Here is a 19714-nt window from a genome sequence, read left to right on the forward strand (position 1 = left end):
AAAGTTTTGAGATTATTCTGTAATCTGAGTTCGGGTGGCATCGTGTTCCATAGTATGGGCCCAGCCAATGATAAAGCCCTGTCTCTCACTTGGGTTAATTTTGCTGACTTTACTGAAGGGATTGTTAGTAGTGCTTTGTTTGCTGAGCGGAGGTTTTTTTGTGGAACGTGTACTCTCACTCTGGAACGTGTACTCTCACTCTTTTAAACTGGCCCCTAAACCCTAAGCCACCACCAACAACTCAACTTAAGAACATAAGAACATGAGAAATTGCCATGCTGGGTCAGACCAAGGGTCCATCAAGCCCAGCACCCTGTTTCCAACAGAGGCCAAACCAGGCCACAAAAACCTGGCAATTATCCAAACACTAAGAAGATCCCTTGCTACTGATGCAATTAATAGCAGTGGCTATTCCCTAAGTAAACTTGATTAATAGCCATTAATGGACTTCTCCTCCAAGAACTTATCCAAATCTTTTCTGAACCCAGCTACACTAACTGCACTAACCACATCCTCTGGCAATAAATTCCAGAGCTTTATTGTGCGTTGAGTGAAAAAAGAATTTTCTCCAATTAGTCTTAAATGTGTTACTTGCTAACTTCATGGAATGCCCCCTAGTCCTTCTATTATTCGAAAGTATAAATAACCGAATCACATCTACTCGTTCAAGACCTCTCATAATTTTAAACATCTCTATCATATCCCCCCTCAGCCATCTCTTCTCCAAGCTGAACAGCCCTAACCTCTTCAGCCTTTCCTCATAGGGGAGCTGTTCCATCCTCTTTATCATTTTGGTTGCCCTTCTCTGACCCTTCTCCATCGCAACTATATCTTTTTTGAGATGTGGCAACCAGAATTGTACACAGTATTCAAGGTGTGGTCTCACCATGGAGTGATATAGAGGCATTATGACATTTTCCGTTTTATTAACCATTCCCTTCCTAATAATTCTTAACATTCTGTTTGCTTTTTTGACTGCTGCAGCACACTGAGCTGACGATTTTAAAGTATACACTATGATGCCTAGATCTTTTGCCTGGGTGGTAGTTCCTAAAATGGAACCTAACATCATCTAACTACAGCAAGGGTTATTTTTCCCTATATGCAACACCTTGCACTTGTTCACATTAAATTTCATCTGCCATTTGGATGCCCAATCTTAAGTCTTGCAAGGTCCTCCTATAATGTATCACAATTCGCTTCTAGCTTAACTACTCTGAATAATTTTGTATCATCCACAAATTTGATAACCTCACTCGTTGTATTCCTTTCCAGATCATTTATATATATATTGAAAAGCACTGGTCCAAGTACAGATCCCTGAGGCACTCCATTGTTTACCCTTTTCCACTGAGAAAATTGACCATTTAATCCTACTCTCTGTTTCCTGTCTTTTAACCAGTTTGTAATCCACGAAAGGACATCGCCTCCTATCCCATTACTTTTTAGTTTTCTTAGAAGCCTCTCATGAGGGACTTTGTCAAATGCCTACATCTACCTGTTCACTTTTATCCACATGTTTATTAACCCCTTCAAAAAAATGAAGCAGATTTGTTAGGCATGACTTCCCTTGGGTAAATCCATGTTGACTGTGTTCCATTAAACCATGGGGGTCATTTTCCAAGGAGTTACCGCGGGAGATAATTCCGCAAATCGCGCTAACAGCCGTTAACGCGATTTGTGAATGCAAATTTTTAATTTTGTATTCGGGGGCGGAGTTGGGGCGGAGCATATGTAAAGTTGGGGTTACATTGGCCACCCTCCAGTCTTCAGGTACAATGGATGATTTTAATGATAGGTTACATATTTTAACTAATAGATCAGAAATTTCATTTTTCAGTTCCTTCAGTACCCTAGGATGCACACCATCCAGTCCAGGTGATTTGGTACTCTTTAGTTTGTCAATCTGGCCTACTATATCTTCCAGGTTCACAGTGATTTCATTCAGTTCATCTGACTCATCACCTCTGAAAACCATCTCAGGAACTTTTATCTCCCCAACATTCTCATTAGTAAACACGGAAGCAAAGAATTTATTTAGACTTTCTGCAATGGCCTTATCCCCTAAGAGCCCCTTTAACCCCTCGGTCATATAATGGTCCATCTGACTCCCTCACAGGTTTCTTGCTTCGGATATATTTTAAAAAGTTTTTATTAGAAGTTTTTACCTCTATGGCCAACTTCATTTCAAATTCTCTCTTCGCCTGTCTTATCAATGTTTTACACTTAACTTGGCAATGCTTATGTTTTATCCTATTTTCTTTAGATGGATCCTTCTTCCAATTTTTGAAGGATGATTTTTTTGGCTAAAATAGCCTCCTTCACCTTACCTTTTAACCATGACGGTAATCGTTTTGCCTTCCTTCCAACTTTCTTAATGTGTGGAATTCAAATGGACTGCGCTTCTAGGGTTGTATTTTTAAACAATGTCCAAGCCTGTTGAACACTTTTAACCTTTGCAGCTGCACCTTTCAGTTTTTTTCTATTTTCCTCATTTTATCAAAGTTTCCCTTTTGAAAGTTTAGTGTTAGGGCTGCAGATTTACTTATTGTCCCCCTTTCGGTTATTAGTTTAAATTTGATCATGTTATGATCACTGTTGCCAAGTGACCCCACCACCGTTACCTCTCTCACCAAATCCTGCATTCCACTAAGAATTAAATCTAAAATAGCTCCCTCTCTTGTTGGTTCCTGAACCAATTGTTCCATGAAGCAGTCATTTATTACATCCAGAAACTTTATGTCTCTAGCAAGTCCTGATGTTACATTTACCCAGTCAATATTGGTTAATTGAAATCTCCCATTATTATTGCACTGCCAAATTGGTTAGCTTCCCTGATTTCTCTTAACATTTCATCATCTGTCTGACCATTTAGTCAAGGTGGACAGTAGTATACTCCTATCACTATATTCTTACCCAGCACACATGGGATTTCTACCCATATGGATTCTACTGAGCATTTAGTCTCATATTTATTTATTTATTTATTTATTTATTTTATTAATTTATTAATAAATAAATAAATAAATAAGTCTCTTATATGATCTTTATCCTGTTGGACTCTATACCCTCCCGGACATAAAGTGCCACACCCCCACCAAGTTGATCCTCCCTATCATTGCAATATAATTTGTACCCTGATATAGCACTGTCCCATTGGTTATCCTCCTTCCACCAAGTCTCTGTGATGCCAATTATGTCAATCTCATCATTTGCTGCTATACACTAACTTAAGCTATTAGCTAGCCCTCCTATAGTCATATAAATAGTTGAATACTGTGACGACTTCCCCAGAGGTGCTCTCTCTCTCTCCCTCTCTCTTTCTTTCTTTCTCTCTCTTCTCTAATCTACTCTACTCCCTCTCCCCTCCCAAGCCCAGAAATGGCCAAAATGCAATTGGCAAAATTTATCGCCAATTGCATTTCAGGCATATTGCACAGCTTAACATCAGGAAAAAAGGTGTAGTTATTTCCAGCATTAAAACCATGCAATAGCATGCATTAAGATATCGCACAGTGCAGTATTGCCCCTCGTTTTAATTAATCCCACCCAAACCCCTCCTTAATCCCGCCCCTTCCAAAAATTTGCATTCACGTCATGCGATAGTACTATTATTGCATGTGTTAATGCCATAATGCATTTTGATGAATGATCCTATAAGGAAGTACATTTCAAAAGAATTTATATACATGTAAAAGCAGGCATATATAATAGCAATTTTAAAAAGTTCACATTTGCAGTAATTGCTTTTGATTACTCTATTTCTTATTGTCTTCTGCAGTTACCTGGATTTGAATTTGTTTATTTAAAGAGCCAAGCTGACTTTAAAGTGGCCCTTTTAGTATGTATTTTAACATTAGTTTAGGGAATCCAGTTTTTAATAGGGATTTACCTTACACATGATAAAATTGGATGCTTCACTTCTAGCAATTTTTGGTATAGAAGTCTCTTTTCTACCTGTAAAGATACTATAAATGTTATACAAATTAAATAAAATTGCTTTTTTTTTTAATAGATCTATGACCCTAACAATGAAAGATACGAAGTCCCTGTGCCACTAAATATCCCGAGCACTCCACAAAGTACTGAACAGGGTCGACTTTATGAAGTTGAAGTTAAGAACAACCCTTTTGGAATCCAAATTCGGCGCAAGAGCACAAACACAATTATGTAAGTGCAATAGGGTCAAATAAGCATTTTTATTTTTATATTTCAACTGACTGTGTGGTTATATTTTCACAAACCCAGTAACAATTCAAGAAAGTATCTGTGAACCTTATATTAATCTTATTTTATCTTGCCACTCATTTTTAATATTTTGTATTCCTACCTGTTATTATGCTTATTGAATTTTATAGTACCTTATTTTATACTGTGTTGTTATTTTATACTGTATTATTATTTTATATTATTCCTCTTATCTTTTATTTGTGATGGTACTCTCCAAACGATGATATATAAAATTAAATAAATAAATAAATAAATAAATAAAAAGCTGTATTAGTCATTTTAAATATGTACTACATTTTGTGCTGACAAAAAAATATTTTTAAGCAAATTAATTTCAAGATTACTTTGGTAAGATGCCTGCTGTTTTAGGGGACACTAGAACTCTAATGGGAATACCTCTTGGCATCTCCCTGGAATTCATTTGCATTTTGAAGCAATTGATTCTAGAGATGTGCCTTCATTTTTCACGAATTAGACAATTTCAGTGAAATTGTCTAATTTGTAATGGTTCGTGGGCAGCGAAAAAGGAACATAATTTTTTCGTGGATCCCAATTTTAAAGTTAGTGCGTGCTAACTATGGTTACCACGTGCTAACTCCCATTAGCAAGCACTAAAAAAAAATGGGAATCCACAAAAAAAAACAAAACCCTGGAACCGTGGAAAAAATGAAATTTCCCATGGGGGCCCGAAAACAAAGCCTGAACTGATAGGGCTTAACGATGCATATCTCCAATTGATTCTCCTGTAAAACTGTAATGTTCACACTTCTCAATTTCAGAACTAGAAGAAAATTGCACCTTTGAGTATGGAATGTTAACACACTGGGACTGAAGATACCAGTGGATATTTACAAAACTATAGCAATTGTACAATCTGAGGCCTTTCACCAGATACTGCAATAGGAAGACATCTATAAGTAGAAATGTCTTCAAAACTTCTTCAAAATAGGTTCACCGAACAATTCGATGAACCTGAAAAAGTTCCAAAGGGTTCATTAAATTGGCTTCACAAACCTTCTTGAAGAAAATGAGAAGTACATTTGAAAATCTGCTTCACATTTTTTTTTTTTTAATCTGAAGTGATTTATCTTCAGATCAGTGGCTCTACCTTTAGATCTTTCAGATAGCTTTTGTTCAGATTTGCTAAATTTCCATCCAGCTTGAACCATGCTTACACCCACCTTATTTACGTTGGACTTTCAATACATGTCAGTCTGAAAACACACCACTACACTGTAACTTCCTAAAATGGTTGTAATGATGAGAATAATTTGGGGAGTTTTAGCTCACCTTTCCAAATGATGCTGAAGGTAGCTTACATTACAATTCAGGAACAAAAAGTCCATGATCAAAAGAGCTTCCAGTCTAAAAGGTGAATTTTCAAACCTGGATGTGCACCAAAGTTGGGAGATGGGTTCACCTCTAGCACCAGCACGTATCCTCCCTGTTTTATAAAGCAGGCAGATGTGTGCACATCTCTCATTGGAAAATAAAGGGATGTGGTGTGGCCAGGGCCTGGGTATTCCAGGCTGTAGTCAAGAGATGAACGCACAAGTAACTATGCGCCTGGTTGTGCGCCTATATTCAGTGTTTGTAACTTTACTTCTGCTTTGGAAGTAAAAAAAAAAAAAAAAAAGACATTCAGGCATCAGTGAGAGGACTGAGTGGTGTGAAGTAACTAAGAGGCGTGCAGGCTGTATAACCAGGGGGTTTGGGAGGACATAGGAGAATACTGGGTTCTCGGCTTGATGTACATCTGCTGTAAAATATAGGCAGTTGTGTGTCTGCTGGGTGCACTCAAGCTTAAAATTAGGCAGCCACATACATACATACACCTAGGCTATATTTTTATAAAATGCTGCATCCCTGGGCATGCACAGATGCACATGTACATCTGTGCGCCCGTGAGCCCATTTGAAGGTTACCATCCCTGTGAATACCATATGAAAAGGGATATAAACTGACTTGCCCAAAATAACATGGAGTGTCAGGAGATGTGGGATTCGAACCACAGTTTCCAACCTTTGACCTAACCATTAATCAACTCCTTCTACCCATGCATCATTTACTGTAATCAAAAAGACCACTGAATCTGATTTCTCTTGCTGTTACAAATTCAGAATATTTGTTCATTTATCCCTATGGAAATTAAAGTAAAAATAAAGAGAACAAATAAGAGAGTCATTTTTTAGCTACATTTTGAGGTAGCTAAATATAATAGATGATTAATATCTCATGACGGTGGTTATGAAAAATATATCTGAGAAATTGAATAATAAATATTAATTTCCAAGCTGAGTCATGGAAACCAAATTACCATTTGAAAGGGTATTACATCTTATATTCGACACCAAGTAATTATGCAACACATGTTAAACTATTTGCAATATATACAGTAGGTTTCTTGGTGAATCATGTCACTTTTGATTGGCTCAGCTTGAGTGTTAACTGAATTTTGATGTTGTACACATGTTTTTGAGACATTGCTCTTTTCTTTACATGTTTTCTGTGAAAATCCTACTCAGAAACAAAGGATAACAATAATGAAGGCTTTTGTATTATCTAGTTAGACCAGTGTTTCCCAAGCCTCTCCTGGAGGCACACATAGCCAGTCTGATTTTCAGGATTTACACAAAGAATATGCATGAGATACATTTGCATACCCTCTGAATGCAAATCTGTCTAATACATATTCATTATGGATGGCCTGAAAACCAAATTGGTTAGATGAACCTCCAAGAGAAGTTAGGGAGACAGTGAGTTAGCCATGCATTTCAAGAAAAAAGGGCAAAGCTACTCCATGTGTGTGGACACAGCAAAAAGTAGGCCCGTGCAGACTTTTTTTTTGTTATTCTGCGTTATTTTGATTACACTTTTTATTCATTTTTAAAAAATGAAATAAATGAAATTTTTAAAAAGAAAAAACAAAATGAAAAACAAAACAAAAAAAATATTTTTTTCTGCTGTCAGAAAATAAAAAAAATACTCCCATTCTCCCCTCCATTTCTTCCCCCTCCCCCAATCTTTTACTCTCTTGTTAAAAATGTATTAATGGGGCATAAACTGATTCCTGGTCATTTCTACCCTGCCACCGCTGATATTGGAAATGGCACTGGCCAGGTTCAGTCAAGCACCATTTCGTATGGCAAAAATTTACAATGGTACAAGTCTCAGTCTGCCAATGCCTTTTACAGTAATTGTGGCTGTGGGGCAGAAGTGACTGGGAATTGTTCTTGCTCCATGAAGAAATTTTGTACAAGAGGGTAAGAAAGTCTGGGGAAGGGGGAGAACTAGGAGTGTTTTGCATCAGACTCATGATCTTATATTTTTTTATTCCATAGGAGAGGCCCCAGCTTCAGGTTTGGGCTTAGGCCCGACAAATCAATTTAGTTTACAAAACAAAACAGGAAAACCAACAAAATGTTTTCAGATTTTCAATCATTTTGCATTAATGACAAAATGAAATGGGTATTTCTTCTAATTTCCTATCTGTTTCTTCTGAAAGCCCATAATAAACATAATACACTCCTTCTCGGCCTCCCTGCGACTTTCACTAAACCTTTACAGATGCTCCAGAACGCCACCGCAAGGATCCTAACCAATTCTAGTCGAAGAGATCATATCTCGCCCATCCTCAAAAATCTACATTGGCTTCCCATCAACTTCAGAATCTTGCATAAGTCACTCACCATTATACACAAGACCATCTACAATCAGTCCTCACTCCACTTAAAATTCCCTCTCCAACTACGCACCTCCTTGACCGATCAGAGCTGCCCACAAAGTGACCCTCCACTAAGTCCACCCTCCACCCCTCCATAAGGAAACGTGCCTTCTCTACAGCTGGTTCTGCTCAGTGGAACGCATTACCCCCAGACTTACTCCAGGAATAATGCCTGATTACCTTTAGGAAGAGATTGAAGTCTTGGCTATTCAAACAAGCCTTTCCTTAAGCTGTGCGGCACAAACTCAGACTCCTGTTGCAGTTAGTGGTTCAGAAGTATGCTGGAATCACTATCTCTATCCCTTTCCCCTTTCCATTTCCCCCCCCCCCCCCCACCTGCTCTTCTCTTCCCTTCCCCCCCACCCACACCTTTCCCCCTTCTTTTCATTTTCTTTTCCCTCTCCCTCTCCCCTTTCACCAGCCCCATCCACCCCCTCTAGTTAAATCAATTTGCTCTTAAGTACTACTTTATTGTTACCATTGTCCCTCAATTGTTTACTTCCTCCCTCAGCACTGTCCTTCCTTAAGATACAAGTTAAGTTCTGATTTAAGTTCTTAGTTTTTCTTTATACTAGGTTACCCGGACGTTTTCCTGAAGTTATCTTGATTACTACCATGTTATATGTAACTTACCTTACCTATGTTTTAATGTAAACCGGTGTGATATAACTTTGTCCTGAACGTCAGTATAGTAAAAAGAATTAAATAAATAAATAAATAAATTGATACCTAGTATATTCTTCATTACGATTTGGGGGACAAGAGCCTAAGTCACTTTTAATGGCATGGAGAGCCCTGACTGCTGTTGGGGTATCCACCAAGGAGTTCTATGACATAACTAGGGTCTAAACTGCTGCCTGGACCAGATTGGCCCCAGTATGGTGGCAGACCAGGATTACCGGTATGGTATTTAATAATTTAATTTATGAATTGCTGTATTCAACAAAGGTATAGTGATGAGAGGCTCAACATCAACACAGGACCTCTTGAGCATGTCTGGAGTCTGTCCTCTATCTGGGTTGGCTTGGCCTTGGTATAGTAGAAGACCTATAATCCCTGGTATAGCCATGCTGTGGCCCAGAATACCAGGAGATTTGATTGAATGGGGTTGGTTTTCTGGTAGGGCCCAGACAAGAGCAGACTCCTGAAAAGGAAAATTCCTTGCTTGCATGAGGCAGACCAATGGTTCCAGAAGTGATTATCTTATATACTGTATATCCCCTAGTTTGGATCCTTCCTCTCACCTTCTCTTTTCAAAGGATAGTATTGAGTATCTAGGCTAGAATCCTTTGTTAGATCATTATTGTTTGAATTTCACAGAAAAGAGCCCATTGTTTATATTTGCATCTTTTAAGAATGAAGCAATGCCAATAGCTACTTTCCTATTTATATTTTACAAATAGGTGGGTTGCACAAAATCTAATTTAGAAATGTTTGGGTTATTTTGATAGTTTTGTTTGCTTTAAATGTGTGTTTGAATTTAGAGAAGCTATGCAGAGGCCCCACCCAAAGGTAATACCACCATCTTCCAATTTAATATGGAGAATAGCCTCACACAGCTAATCAAAGTTCCCACTCATCAGGGTGGTCACTCTTAGACTTTATATTCCACTCCTCCATCATTAACTTAGATACCAGTACAGTAAGGTTGATTCTTGTCTCCTAGTCAGGCAACTGTAGGCTAACTATTTATCTCAGAAAAAACTCTTCACTCTCCTGAGCCCAAACCTCCCACCAGAAATGACACTTGTCAGTAGTGACAACATAGGCAAGCTCCATAACATACCAAAAAATACATATCACTTCAACAATTGAATGCTAAGTTCTCTTCAATCATCAATACCCTAGTCCCCCTCAAGCTAAATCCAAACAGACCTCCCAGGAACTCTCCTTAGTTCCATGAAGACCTTCTCCTTCTCAAGCAAAAATCTGGCCAACTTAAATGGAAATAGCATAAACAAAAATCAAATACCAGCTTACTTATCTGCAAGGAACATGAAAGAAAATACAAAACAACAATTTGGATGGTCAATAAAACCTATTTTCAAACTACCAAAGAATCACCTAGGAAAACTTTTCCAGCTAGTAAGGAAACTCTTCAAATTTGACTCCCTCACATCAATTATCATTGCGGACAGCCACACAATTGATGACTTTGCTCAATTCTTTGTTGAAAAAAATTCAAGTTATGCAGTCCTCCTTTTATATAATACCTCTCCCCCCCCCCCCCCACACACATATACATTTTTCAAGCTCAAATGACAAAAGTACTATAGACACCCCTCCTCAACCTCAAGCAGATCAAGCCAAACCTTAGACTGTTTCCAATTATCTGAGTTCTGGACTATCACTCACAAAGAGATAGAGAAGATTTTCCAAAGGATCAGTCAATCCACTTATCCATTAGATCCCATTCACCCTAAATTCATCTGAAATTTGAGACAAGATCCAGCCCCCTGGCTAGCTGCCATAAAGAATGCCATTTTAACCTAAGGCTTTCTGGTTCCCTCACTGAAAAATGCAGTCATCAAACCTATTTGGAAAAAGACAAGCATTGACCCCAAAATAGTCATTCACTATAGCTCAGTCTCCAGCCTTCTTTTCCTATCCATCTAGAGGAAATAGTTGTATTCTAGGCTTCCTAGAAATGCCCCAAGGTACCATGCTTTTTCTAATCATTTTCAACATCTACATTTGTCTACTCTCTAATTTCATCAAATCTTTCAACATCAAATGTTACAGATTTACTGATGGCATCCTATACAGCATCAAAATAGTATGGAACAAGCCACTGCTATTGCTAATCTTAACGACTATCTCTCTGAAGCAGCCCAATGGCATAAAAAACACAAACAAACTAACATGCTCACTTACTAAGCATTTTTTCCATAGACAGAGAATGGGAGTAAACCTTTAGTAAATACACCCCTAAATCCCTCCAAATCTGAAATCTTCTTGCTAAACCATCAACAACATTTCCTATTAATTTTACCCTCCTTCTCAGGAAATCTTTAACAACCTAAAGACTCCATTGCACAGTATTGTAGTTCACCCCGACATCATCTCAACCAACATCTCAACAATGCTAAATACCTCTTTTATGTATCTATGCCAGATCGACAAATTGTCATTTTGAGAAGCATGACTTTGATAAGAACATAATAATAATTACCATGCTAGGTCAGGCCAAGGTCCATCAAATCTAGCATGCTGTCTCCTACAGTGGCCAATCCAGGTTTCAAGTATCTGGAAGATCCCATAAAGTAGATCTAATTCCTGTAACTCGTTCTCCAAGATAGCAATAGTTTTCTTTAATCTACCTGATTATGGACTTTTCTTTCAGGAACTTGCCCAAACTTCTTTTAAACCCTGCTATTCTAGTGACCTTGATCACATCCTCTGGCAACAGATTCTATAGCTTAATAGTGCGCCAAGTGAAAAATTACTCTCTGCAATTTGTTTTGAATCTGCTGGTTGCTAGTTTCATAGAGTGAAAGACTAAATAATCAACCTATATTTACCAATTCCACCCCACTCATGATTTTAGAAAATATCATCATGTCCTCTCTCAGCCATCTCTTTTCAACATTGAAGAGCCCTAGCATGTGCAGCATCTCATCAGAGGAGAGATGTTACAACCCCATTACCATTTTTGTCACCCGCCTCCACACCATTTGTAGTTTTGCTATACCTTTCTTGAGATGGAACAACCAGAACTGCTCATACTACTCAAGATTAAATCACTCAAGGGATCTATACAGAGGCAATAGGTTTGTTTTATTCTCCTTTCCTTTTTGGATCATTTCTAAAATTCTATTTGTTTTTTTGACCGTCGCCACGCACTGAATCTAGGATATCAATGGATTGCCCACAAGGGCTCCAAAGTCCTTTTTCTGGGTAGTGACTCTGAGTACAGAACACAAAATCATGGAACTATACTTGGAATTATTTTTTCCTAAGTGTATTGCTTTATACATTTACACATTAAAATTCATGTAATTCAGTTGCCTAGTCTAATCTCACAAGGTCCTTCTACAGTTCCTCACAATCTACTGCCTTTTTAACAAATGTGAATAATTATGAAACATCTACAAATCTGACCTCACTCACTGTTACCTTTTCCATATCATTTATGACTATGTTAAACAACACAGGTCCCAGTACTGAGATCCCTGTGGTACTCCACTAACAACCTTTCTCCATTTAGAACACTGACCATTTAGTCCTACCCTCTGTTTCTGGCCTTTTAACTAGTTGCCAATCCACAATAGAAACTTCCGCCTATCCCATGATTTTGCAGTTTCCTGAGGAGTCTTTCATGGGGGACTTTGTCAAATGCCTTCTGAAAGTGCAAATACACTAGAGCAACTGACTCACCTTTATATGTTTAATTACACCTTAAAGAAATTCTTAAAGATTGATAAGACAAAACTTCCCCTTGCTAAAACCATGTTGACTCTTCTCCATTAACCCATGACTGTCTATATGGCTAGTATTTTGTTTTCAAGAATGGCTTCCACCATTTTGTCCGGCACCAACATCATGCTCTCCTGTAAGTATCTTAATCAGCATTTAAAACTTGCAACTCAATAAAATTGAGGAGAAGGCATGTATCTCAAGTTACAGGGTTTTAATTTTGATTAGGGTTTTTAAAGTATTTATTTGGTGTCTTTTACATGTAGGTTTTTTAAATTGATAACCAGCAACAACCAATTAGTTAATCACTAAAATAAGCATTACTAAGATAATATAAGCTAAAATCTTTAAAAAATTTTTTATAACAAAACAGCAAAAAAAAAATTGAAAAATGAAAGAAAGCTGCACATATAGAGTGCCTGAAAATCAGTATATGCTACCCGATGACCGGTTAGAGCAAATGGAGGTTGTAAAGTCAAGGATAGTGGTAAGCCATGTAGAAGGCAGAGTTTACGTGTTTACTCCTTGATCCTTTGGGCTGCATGAGGAGAGATGATGCCTCAGAAACCAAAGAGAACAGAGGTAGAGATCGAGGGCTTGGCTAACTGAAAGGGTAATTTATCAAATCATGTTAGGGCCTTATCACACGCATCAGGGCCCTAACACAGGTGATAACGCCGTAATGCATGCAATAAATACCGCACCACAAAATGCATAAGCAATTTTTAAATTTTTATTCAAGTGGGAGGAGTTTGGGTGGAGTAAATGGAAATGAGGGTCAGTTAGCATGGCGTGCAATAGAGTAACACACAGCTAACACAGGAAATAACTATACCTTGTTTCTGTGCTTTGTGCCTGTGTTAGCTGTGTGTTACTAGCTGAAAATGTTTTTAGCGCAAATTGTGGTTTGGGGTAGGAGGAGAGAGAGAAAGAGCCGCTGTGGAGGCTCACATATAAGTGAACATTTTATACTGCTGTAAGAGATGGCATTATGAACTCGTGGTGAGGTATTGGTGGTTGGGTAGGTTTTAGGGGCAGTTTTACATGTACAGTCAGAGGTACGAACAGCACAGTAGATATCAGTGAAGATTTTCTGTCATTTGGAGTGAACAACGGTACAAAAAGAGAAGATTTGTACAATGTACTCTCTACCTAGCATGATAGTAGCTAGGTAGAATGTGCATCAATCTAGGTAGAGAGTACATTGTACAAATCTACTCTTCTTTTACATGTCATCACTCCAAATCACATAAAATCGTCACTGATGGCAACTGTGCTGTTTGTACCTTTGACTGTGTATGTAAAACTACCTTCCAAAACCTACCCCACCCCCCAAACTTCACCCTAAATTAGTAGTGGACCCTCTTACAGTGGTATAAATAGTTAACTTATATGTGAGTTTCAACAGAGTCTCTCTCTCTCTCTTTCTCTCTCTCTGTCTCCAGCCAGCAGCCAAACCACCAATTACAATAAAAGCCTGTTCAATTGTGATGTGAAAATAACATGGGTACAATAAATTTAACATGTCACAGAAAAATACTTATATGGTACCAGTAAAATTAGCCTAACCATGCCCCTTTTTTATCGCGGGTGCCATTTTCACTATATTTACAGCAAAATGATGAATCTAGGTCTGAGTCAGTTATATTGTCTCTCTGTCAAAAATAGGAAATGATTTTAAATTCTCTGCTTTCTCTTTAAGTGCATCAATCAACTGGCCCTAGAATACCTCTCCTAACTTCTGTTCTTCAAAACTCCCATGAGGACATTTTCATCCTCATAACAGGCTCTTCTATTGTCCTCTCTCCTGGCTTCCACAAGAATAACATGCATGAGACTTTACGGTTTCAGATGCTATGCCCCCAAAATATAGAACAAACCAAGAAGTCCCTGCCTCACCTTCAAAACTTGGATATTCAGCCAGGTCTTCCCCTAGATTCTACTGCAGAGATTCCACTCTCTACTAGATGCTGATTTCTGGAACTTTTTTTTAATTAACCCCACAACTTTATCCAACACTGGGCCAATTCTGCTCAACTTATCTATGCATGCATTAGGTGTTTATCATATCTAACTTAATTCTTTTATTGCTACCAATGTATCCTCATTTTCTTAAATTTTTGTATTATTTATAGCTAAGGTACCTATTCAAAATCTATCTTGTATTTTTATATCATAACTGTATTGATGCTTTATATAATGCTAAATATAATGTAATCTTCCATGTGACTAACTTGGGAAAGATTAAACATCAAATGTTCAAAAATAAATAAATAAATACCTAAAAAGTCTCTTTCATATTGGAGATGACTGACTTGCTTCAGATATAAATCACACTATCAAAAATCAAAATATTTCTTAATTTAATTTTGTCTTCTGCTCATCGTGTATGCCAATTTAAATTTAGAATGAATATATATAAAATAATTTTGTATAACATAACTGTACACTTTTTTTTATTGCAGCTGGGATTCTCAGTTACCTGGTTTCACCTTCAGTGACATGTTCATTCAAATTTCAACCCGGTTACCCTCCAATTATATATATGGATTTGGAGAGAATGAGCATACATCATTCCGGAACGATTTGAACTGGCACACTTGGGGAATGTTTGCAAAAGATCAGCCGCCTGGCGTAAGTGAAAAGTAGCTTTGGTTTGTTTTGTTTTTTTTCATCTTATTCTATTTCATAGTCTCAAATAAGTCATTCAAATAAGCTTCGGCAATAGGGGACATACCTTCCTAGGAAGTATTTCAAATCAATACCTTCAAAATTACCAGTACCTCTTTTCATGCTTCTTTTAAAATGGCCTAATTTAGCATATAGTAACATTTCCCTACTCTTGTGCAAAGAAATTTTAGGTACCATCTGTCAGCTATGCTCCCTTGACTGTTAACAGAAGCTGTCCCAACCTATCTGAGGAGGCTGAGAAGAGCAAGTAGTGCATGACAGTTTGCCTCCACCCTCAAGATAAGGATAGCTAGTTGATTCAGTCTCAAAAAAGGATGCCTATGCCTTAGTGGCCAAGGAGGAAGAGAAGATGAGTTGCCGGAGAGGATAATTTTCCAGGAAGGGGGAATTGGGGAGGCTTTAGAACAACCATGTATTGGGAATGAGTCTTGGAAGCTCTTGAACTACCGAGGGAAATGAAGATCACTGAAGGAGTTATAGGGGTCCTTGGGATGGGGAACCAGGATCCACTGGACAGAGAAGTGGAGGAGGATGAGGAGGGTAGAGAGGCAGCCTCATTCTCTCTACCCTGCTCATCCTCGACTTAGTGCTCTTCCATCCACAGTTGCCAATAACCTCCAGTTGCCATTCACCAGCCAATGCCTACTAGGCACTGGTGGGTAAAGAATGCCTGGGTGATTAGTACTAGGAATGTGAATCGGGCTTCGGACGATTGAAAATATTGTCGATCGCGATCGGGCCCGATGCAAAAAAACCCACATGTGAATCGGAACTGGAATCCGAACCGATTCCGGTTCCGATTCACATCTCTAATTAGTACTGTTTGGGGCTGGGGATGAAGGATCACGGAAAGAAAAGGTGTGGAGAATGTGTTCGCATAGTGTGTTTGGGAGAATGTGTGTGTGTTTAGGAGAGATACACCCAGATCTGACCCTGGCCCCTCCCCTACACGTCACACCCTGTCTTGGCCCTGTTCTCCTCACTCCACTTGCCACTCTTTCTCCCCCCTCCCACCCGGCTACACAGTTCTACTTCTGTTTTATCTACAAATTAAGCCCTGAAACAATGTATAGGAATAATAGGCTGTTTTACCTTTCTTTATTTCTAAAATGACTGTTTTCTTATGCTTTCATCTTTATAGTATTAGTCATTACTTTACATGTAAAACATGTGCAAGTCATTATTTATATAAATTAATGTGACAGGATGGATGCATTGTAGTGGAAAACATTTTATGTTAGTAAAAATATCAATAACTATTGCATAGTACACTTTCCACCATACTTGAATGTTTCTTAATATTTGGCTTAAAAATGTTTATCTGATGAAACAAATCTTTGTTGGAAAAAAATGGATTGTGAAGCTCTTGAAACTCTCTTATTCTCAGTCTATGGGAAAAGACCTTAATGTATCAGGCCCATAGTGGGGAAGAGGGGAGTTGCTTTAAGATTTCCCTGCTATTCATTAGATTAGACTGAAAAACACCTGAAAGTTTTCACTGATACTTTGCCCCCCACAATTACCTTCTTCTGTCTTGGTTTTGCAGTACAAGCTGAATTCCTACGGTGTTCATCCGTATTATATGGGCTTGGAAAACGATGGAAATGCTCATGGAGTTCTGTTGCTAAACAGCAATGCCCAAGGTAAAATAAAATAAAATGCTGGTATGTTTTTGTTTTTCTTAATGCAACATTTTTCATGTTGGAAGAGGTCATCACTACATCCAATGGAACATCGCCCCAGTCTTGTTCAATTACTCCCTAACCATCTTTACCCATTCCATTCTGGATAGTACCCTTTGTCTAATAGGATTTCTATAGGAATGGGAACTAATAAAAGCCAAAAAAGGCATCATGTTCATGTCCCTATTGACTGGAAGGTATAATTTAATCTCTTATTAGCACAAGTTTTTGAGCTTAGGGCAATATTCAATGAACATAATTACTTTGCTTAAGCCTGTATACTTTGTCAGCTGTTTAGGAATAAGCTTTTTTTTTAAAATTGTTATTGTACCTGTAATTTACTGTCAGGCTCCTTGGTATACTGTGCTGTATAATTGAAGAAATAGAATAACAAAGGTTCTCAGAACCTGGACAGACTTTATCTATTACAAGGAAAAACCGATGACCTTTGTTGCTTTTTCCTTGTTCAAGGACTTCCCTTCTCTTTCCCTTTGCTCTTGGAGGCACTTTCTAACAGCATCCTATTGTTAAGGTGTAAAGAAATGTGCCCAGTTTCAATGAACACATAGCTCCACCATTTAAATATCAGTAGGCTTTTAGTGCAGTATCTGGACGTTTCAGAATGTTCCGCAAGATGGACCTCCTGTTTGTTCTTCACAGTGGAAGGAGGCAGGGCGAACCAGCTTTGCAGGCTACCATAGCTCACTGGATCAAGGAGGTGGTCATGGAAGCCAATGTGGATGTAAGAAAGCCATTTCACTTTCAGGTTAAGCTCACTCCACTAGGGCTCAGGCAGTCTCCTGGGCGGAAGCTAGACTGCTGTTTCCTGTCGACATCTGCCAAGTGGCAATGTGGTCCTCCTTACACACCTTCCCATCATGGTGTTAGGGGACACTCCTCCCTCTGAGCCAGCACTGACCCAGCATGGTGTTAGTTGGCACTCTCCCCTGTGAGCCAACACTGACCTGGACGTTCAGGCCTGGGAGAACGCAGCCTTTGCAAGGGTGGTGTTAACTGGACTGCGGGCAGCTTCCCGCCCCAATCGGGAGTAACTTTTGTACATCCCATTGATCCTGAATCCATCTGGCTACGCGGGAGCCCGGCCGTGGTCTGTTCCTGTTCTTGCTTCATGTTCCTTGCTGGTTTTGCCTACCCGGATTCTGATCTCTGACTATGGACCCGACTATGCTCTGCCTGACTCCTTGGAACCTGACCTTTGGCTTTGGATCTAACTCCTCTCCGCTTGACTCCTTGGACCTGATCTTGGCTTGGCTGACCATCCCTCGGACTGATACACCGGCTCTGACCTTGGCTGTCCATTCGGACACTCTCTGCCTCGTCCACGTTACCAAGCACCTCTACTGGCTCTGGGAACTTTTCATCATCTCCCAGGGAGACCCCCAGAGGCCCACCTAAGTCCAGGCGGTTCGGAAACCCAAGGGCTCAACCCGCAGGGAGACTGGACTGTTAATGGCGAAGCCCCCAGCTTGACTCTGTATTCTCGTGTGCTCCACCTCCTGGCAGCAGGTGCCCTCTGGGGCCACCCAGAGGATAGCGCCAATCCTGCTCCAGGCCAATAGTCCACCTCCAGCGCAACAATCACTTGTTTAGTTTCTTTTTTTTTCCAGTTATCCAGCTGTGTCTTTCCATCCAGACTTAGCTAGATAACTTTACCTAAACAGTGCTGATATCAGTCCTAGCCAGGCAAATTTAAGCTATACTCCTTGAATTTTCCTACTCTGCTCGATTTTTAGCTAGCTAAGTTTTAGTCAGGTAATGACCTACCGGGCTAAAACTTAGCCATTCGGTGGCATGGGGAATTTAAAACTTGGCGGTTCGTCCTGAATGCAGCTGAACAAACCCCTTTGAATACTGACATGATGATGTTTCTGACTACCAGAGAGGCAGTTTGGTGCACCGCCATGCTATAGACCTGTATCTGATTCCTGAATCTGGTTTTTGCTTGACGGGCTGGCAGAGGCTGGAGATTATGTAGTAGAAATCGTCACACAAAAGCGATACTGACTGGCAAGACAGAGTGCATGCATGCTAGGTTCTAGAGGAAATCTTGGTCTCTAATCCTTGGCCAAAGACTGATACTATGATGGCTGGGCTTGCAAGAAGGCTAGAGAGGGACAGAGGGTTAACAATAACTGAAACAGCTGTAAGTAAAGGTTGTGATGGAACTAGTACCACTAAGGAAGAGGAAGCAGATGAGTTGGGAAAAAAAAAAAAAAAAGATTGCTTCTGATTTTGTTTTTCCATTTATTTCTAGATATCACATTTCTACCAACTCCAGCTCTGACATATCGAACGATTGGAGGAATTTTGGACTTTTACATGGTTTTGGGCCCAAAACCAGAGTTGGTTGTTAAGGAGTATACCGAGGTATAATATATTGTAAATATGATACAGTAATTAGCGTTGTTTCCTATTATCTGCTTCTTCCTAACCTGAAACAATGCTTTGTCATCATTAGCTTATTGGGCGTCCCGTCTTGCCAGCCTACTGGAGTTTGGGATTCCAGTTATGTCGCTATGGATATGAAAACACCACTGAAGTTGATAACTTGTATGAAGACATGAAAAGAGCCAAGATACCATACGTATGTCTTTTTCAGTTTCAGTTTATATTTTTAAGATTTCCAGTTCTAGATGCATTCTTTGGCAGCAAAAGTACAAATCACCACAAGAGAGAGAGAGACAAGTATTTCCATGCAGTGAGGCTTGTGCTTATCAAACAAATATCGCAGTGGTCAGCTTTGTATGTGATGCAGAGCTATCAGTTTTGTTCTTGAAGTTCAGATGATCACTGGGACAGAGACTTTTATACAGGTGCACGGGCAGGGGTGAATTGCGGGTAAAGATTGGCCCGGGGATTTTCCGCCCAAGCCGGCCCAGGAGATACCCCGTGGTCTGTTGAGCACGGATCTGTCGCGGCCACACTCAGCAGACAACGTGACCAGAGCGAT

General features: G+C 39.2%; 1 protein-coding gene across 1 annotated transcript in view; it reads left to right on the forward strand.

The window, feature by feature from the left end:
- SI (sucrase-isomaltase) overlaps positions 1 to 19714 on the forward strand; it is a 350476-nt gene that overhangs the window by 231201 nt on the left and 99561 nt on the right. Inside the window, 5 exon segments of the mRNA XM_029616444.1 lie at positions 4016 to 4170; positions 14836 to 15004; positions 16608 to 16704; positions 19019 to 19131; positions 19223 to 19348. Of these exon segments, the coding sequence (XP_029472304.1) occupies positions 4016 to 4170; positions 14836 to 15004; positions 16608 to 16704; positions 19019 to 19131; positions 19223 to 19348 (660 nt within the window).

Source organism: Rhinatrema bivittatum, chromosome 9 (assembly GCF_901001135.1).
Source record: "Rhinatrema bivittatum chromosome 9, aRhiBiv1.1, whole genome shotgun sequence".
NCBI lineage: Eukaryota > Metazoa > Chordata > Amphibia > Gymnophiona > Rhinatrematidae > Rhinatrema > Rhinatrema bivittatum.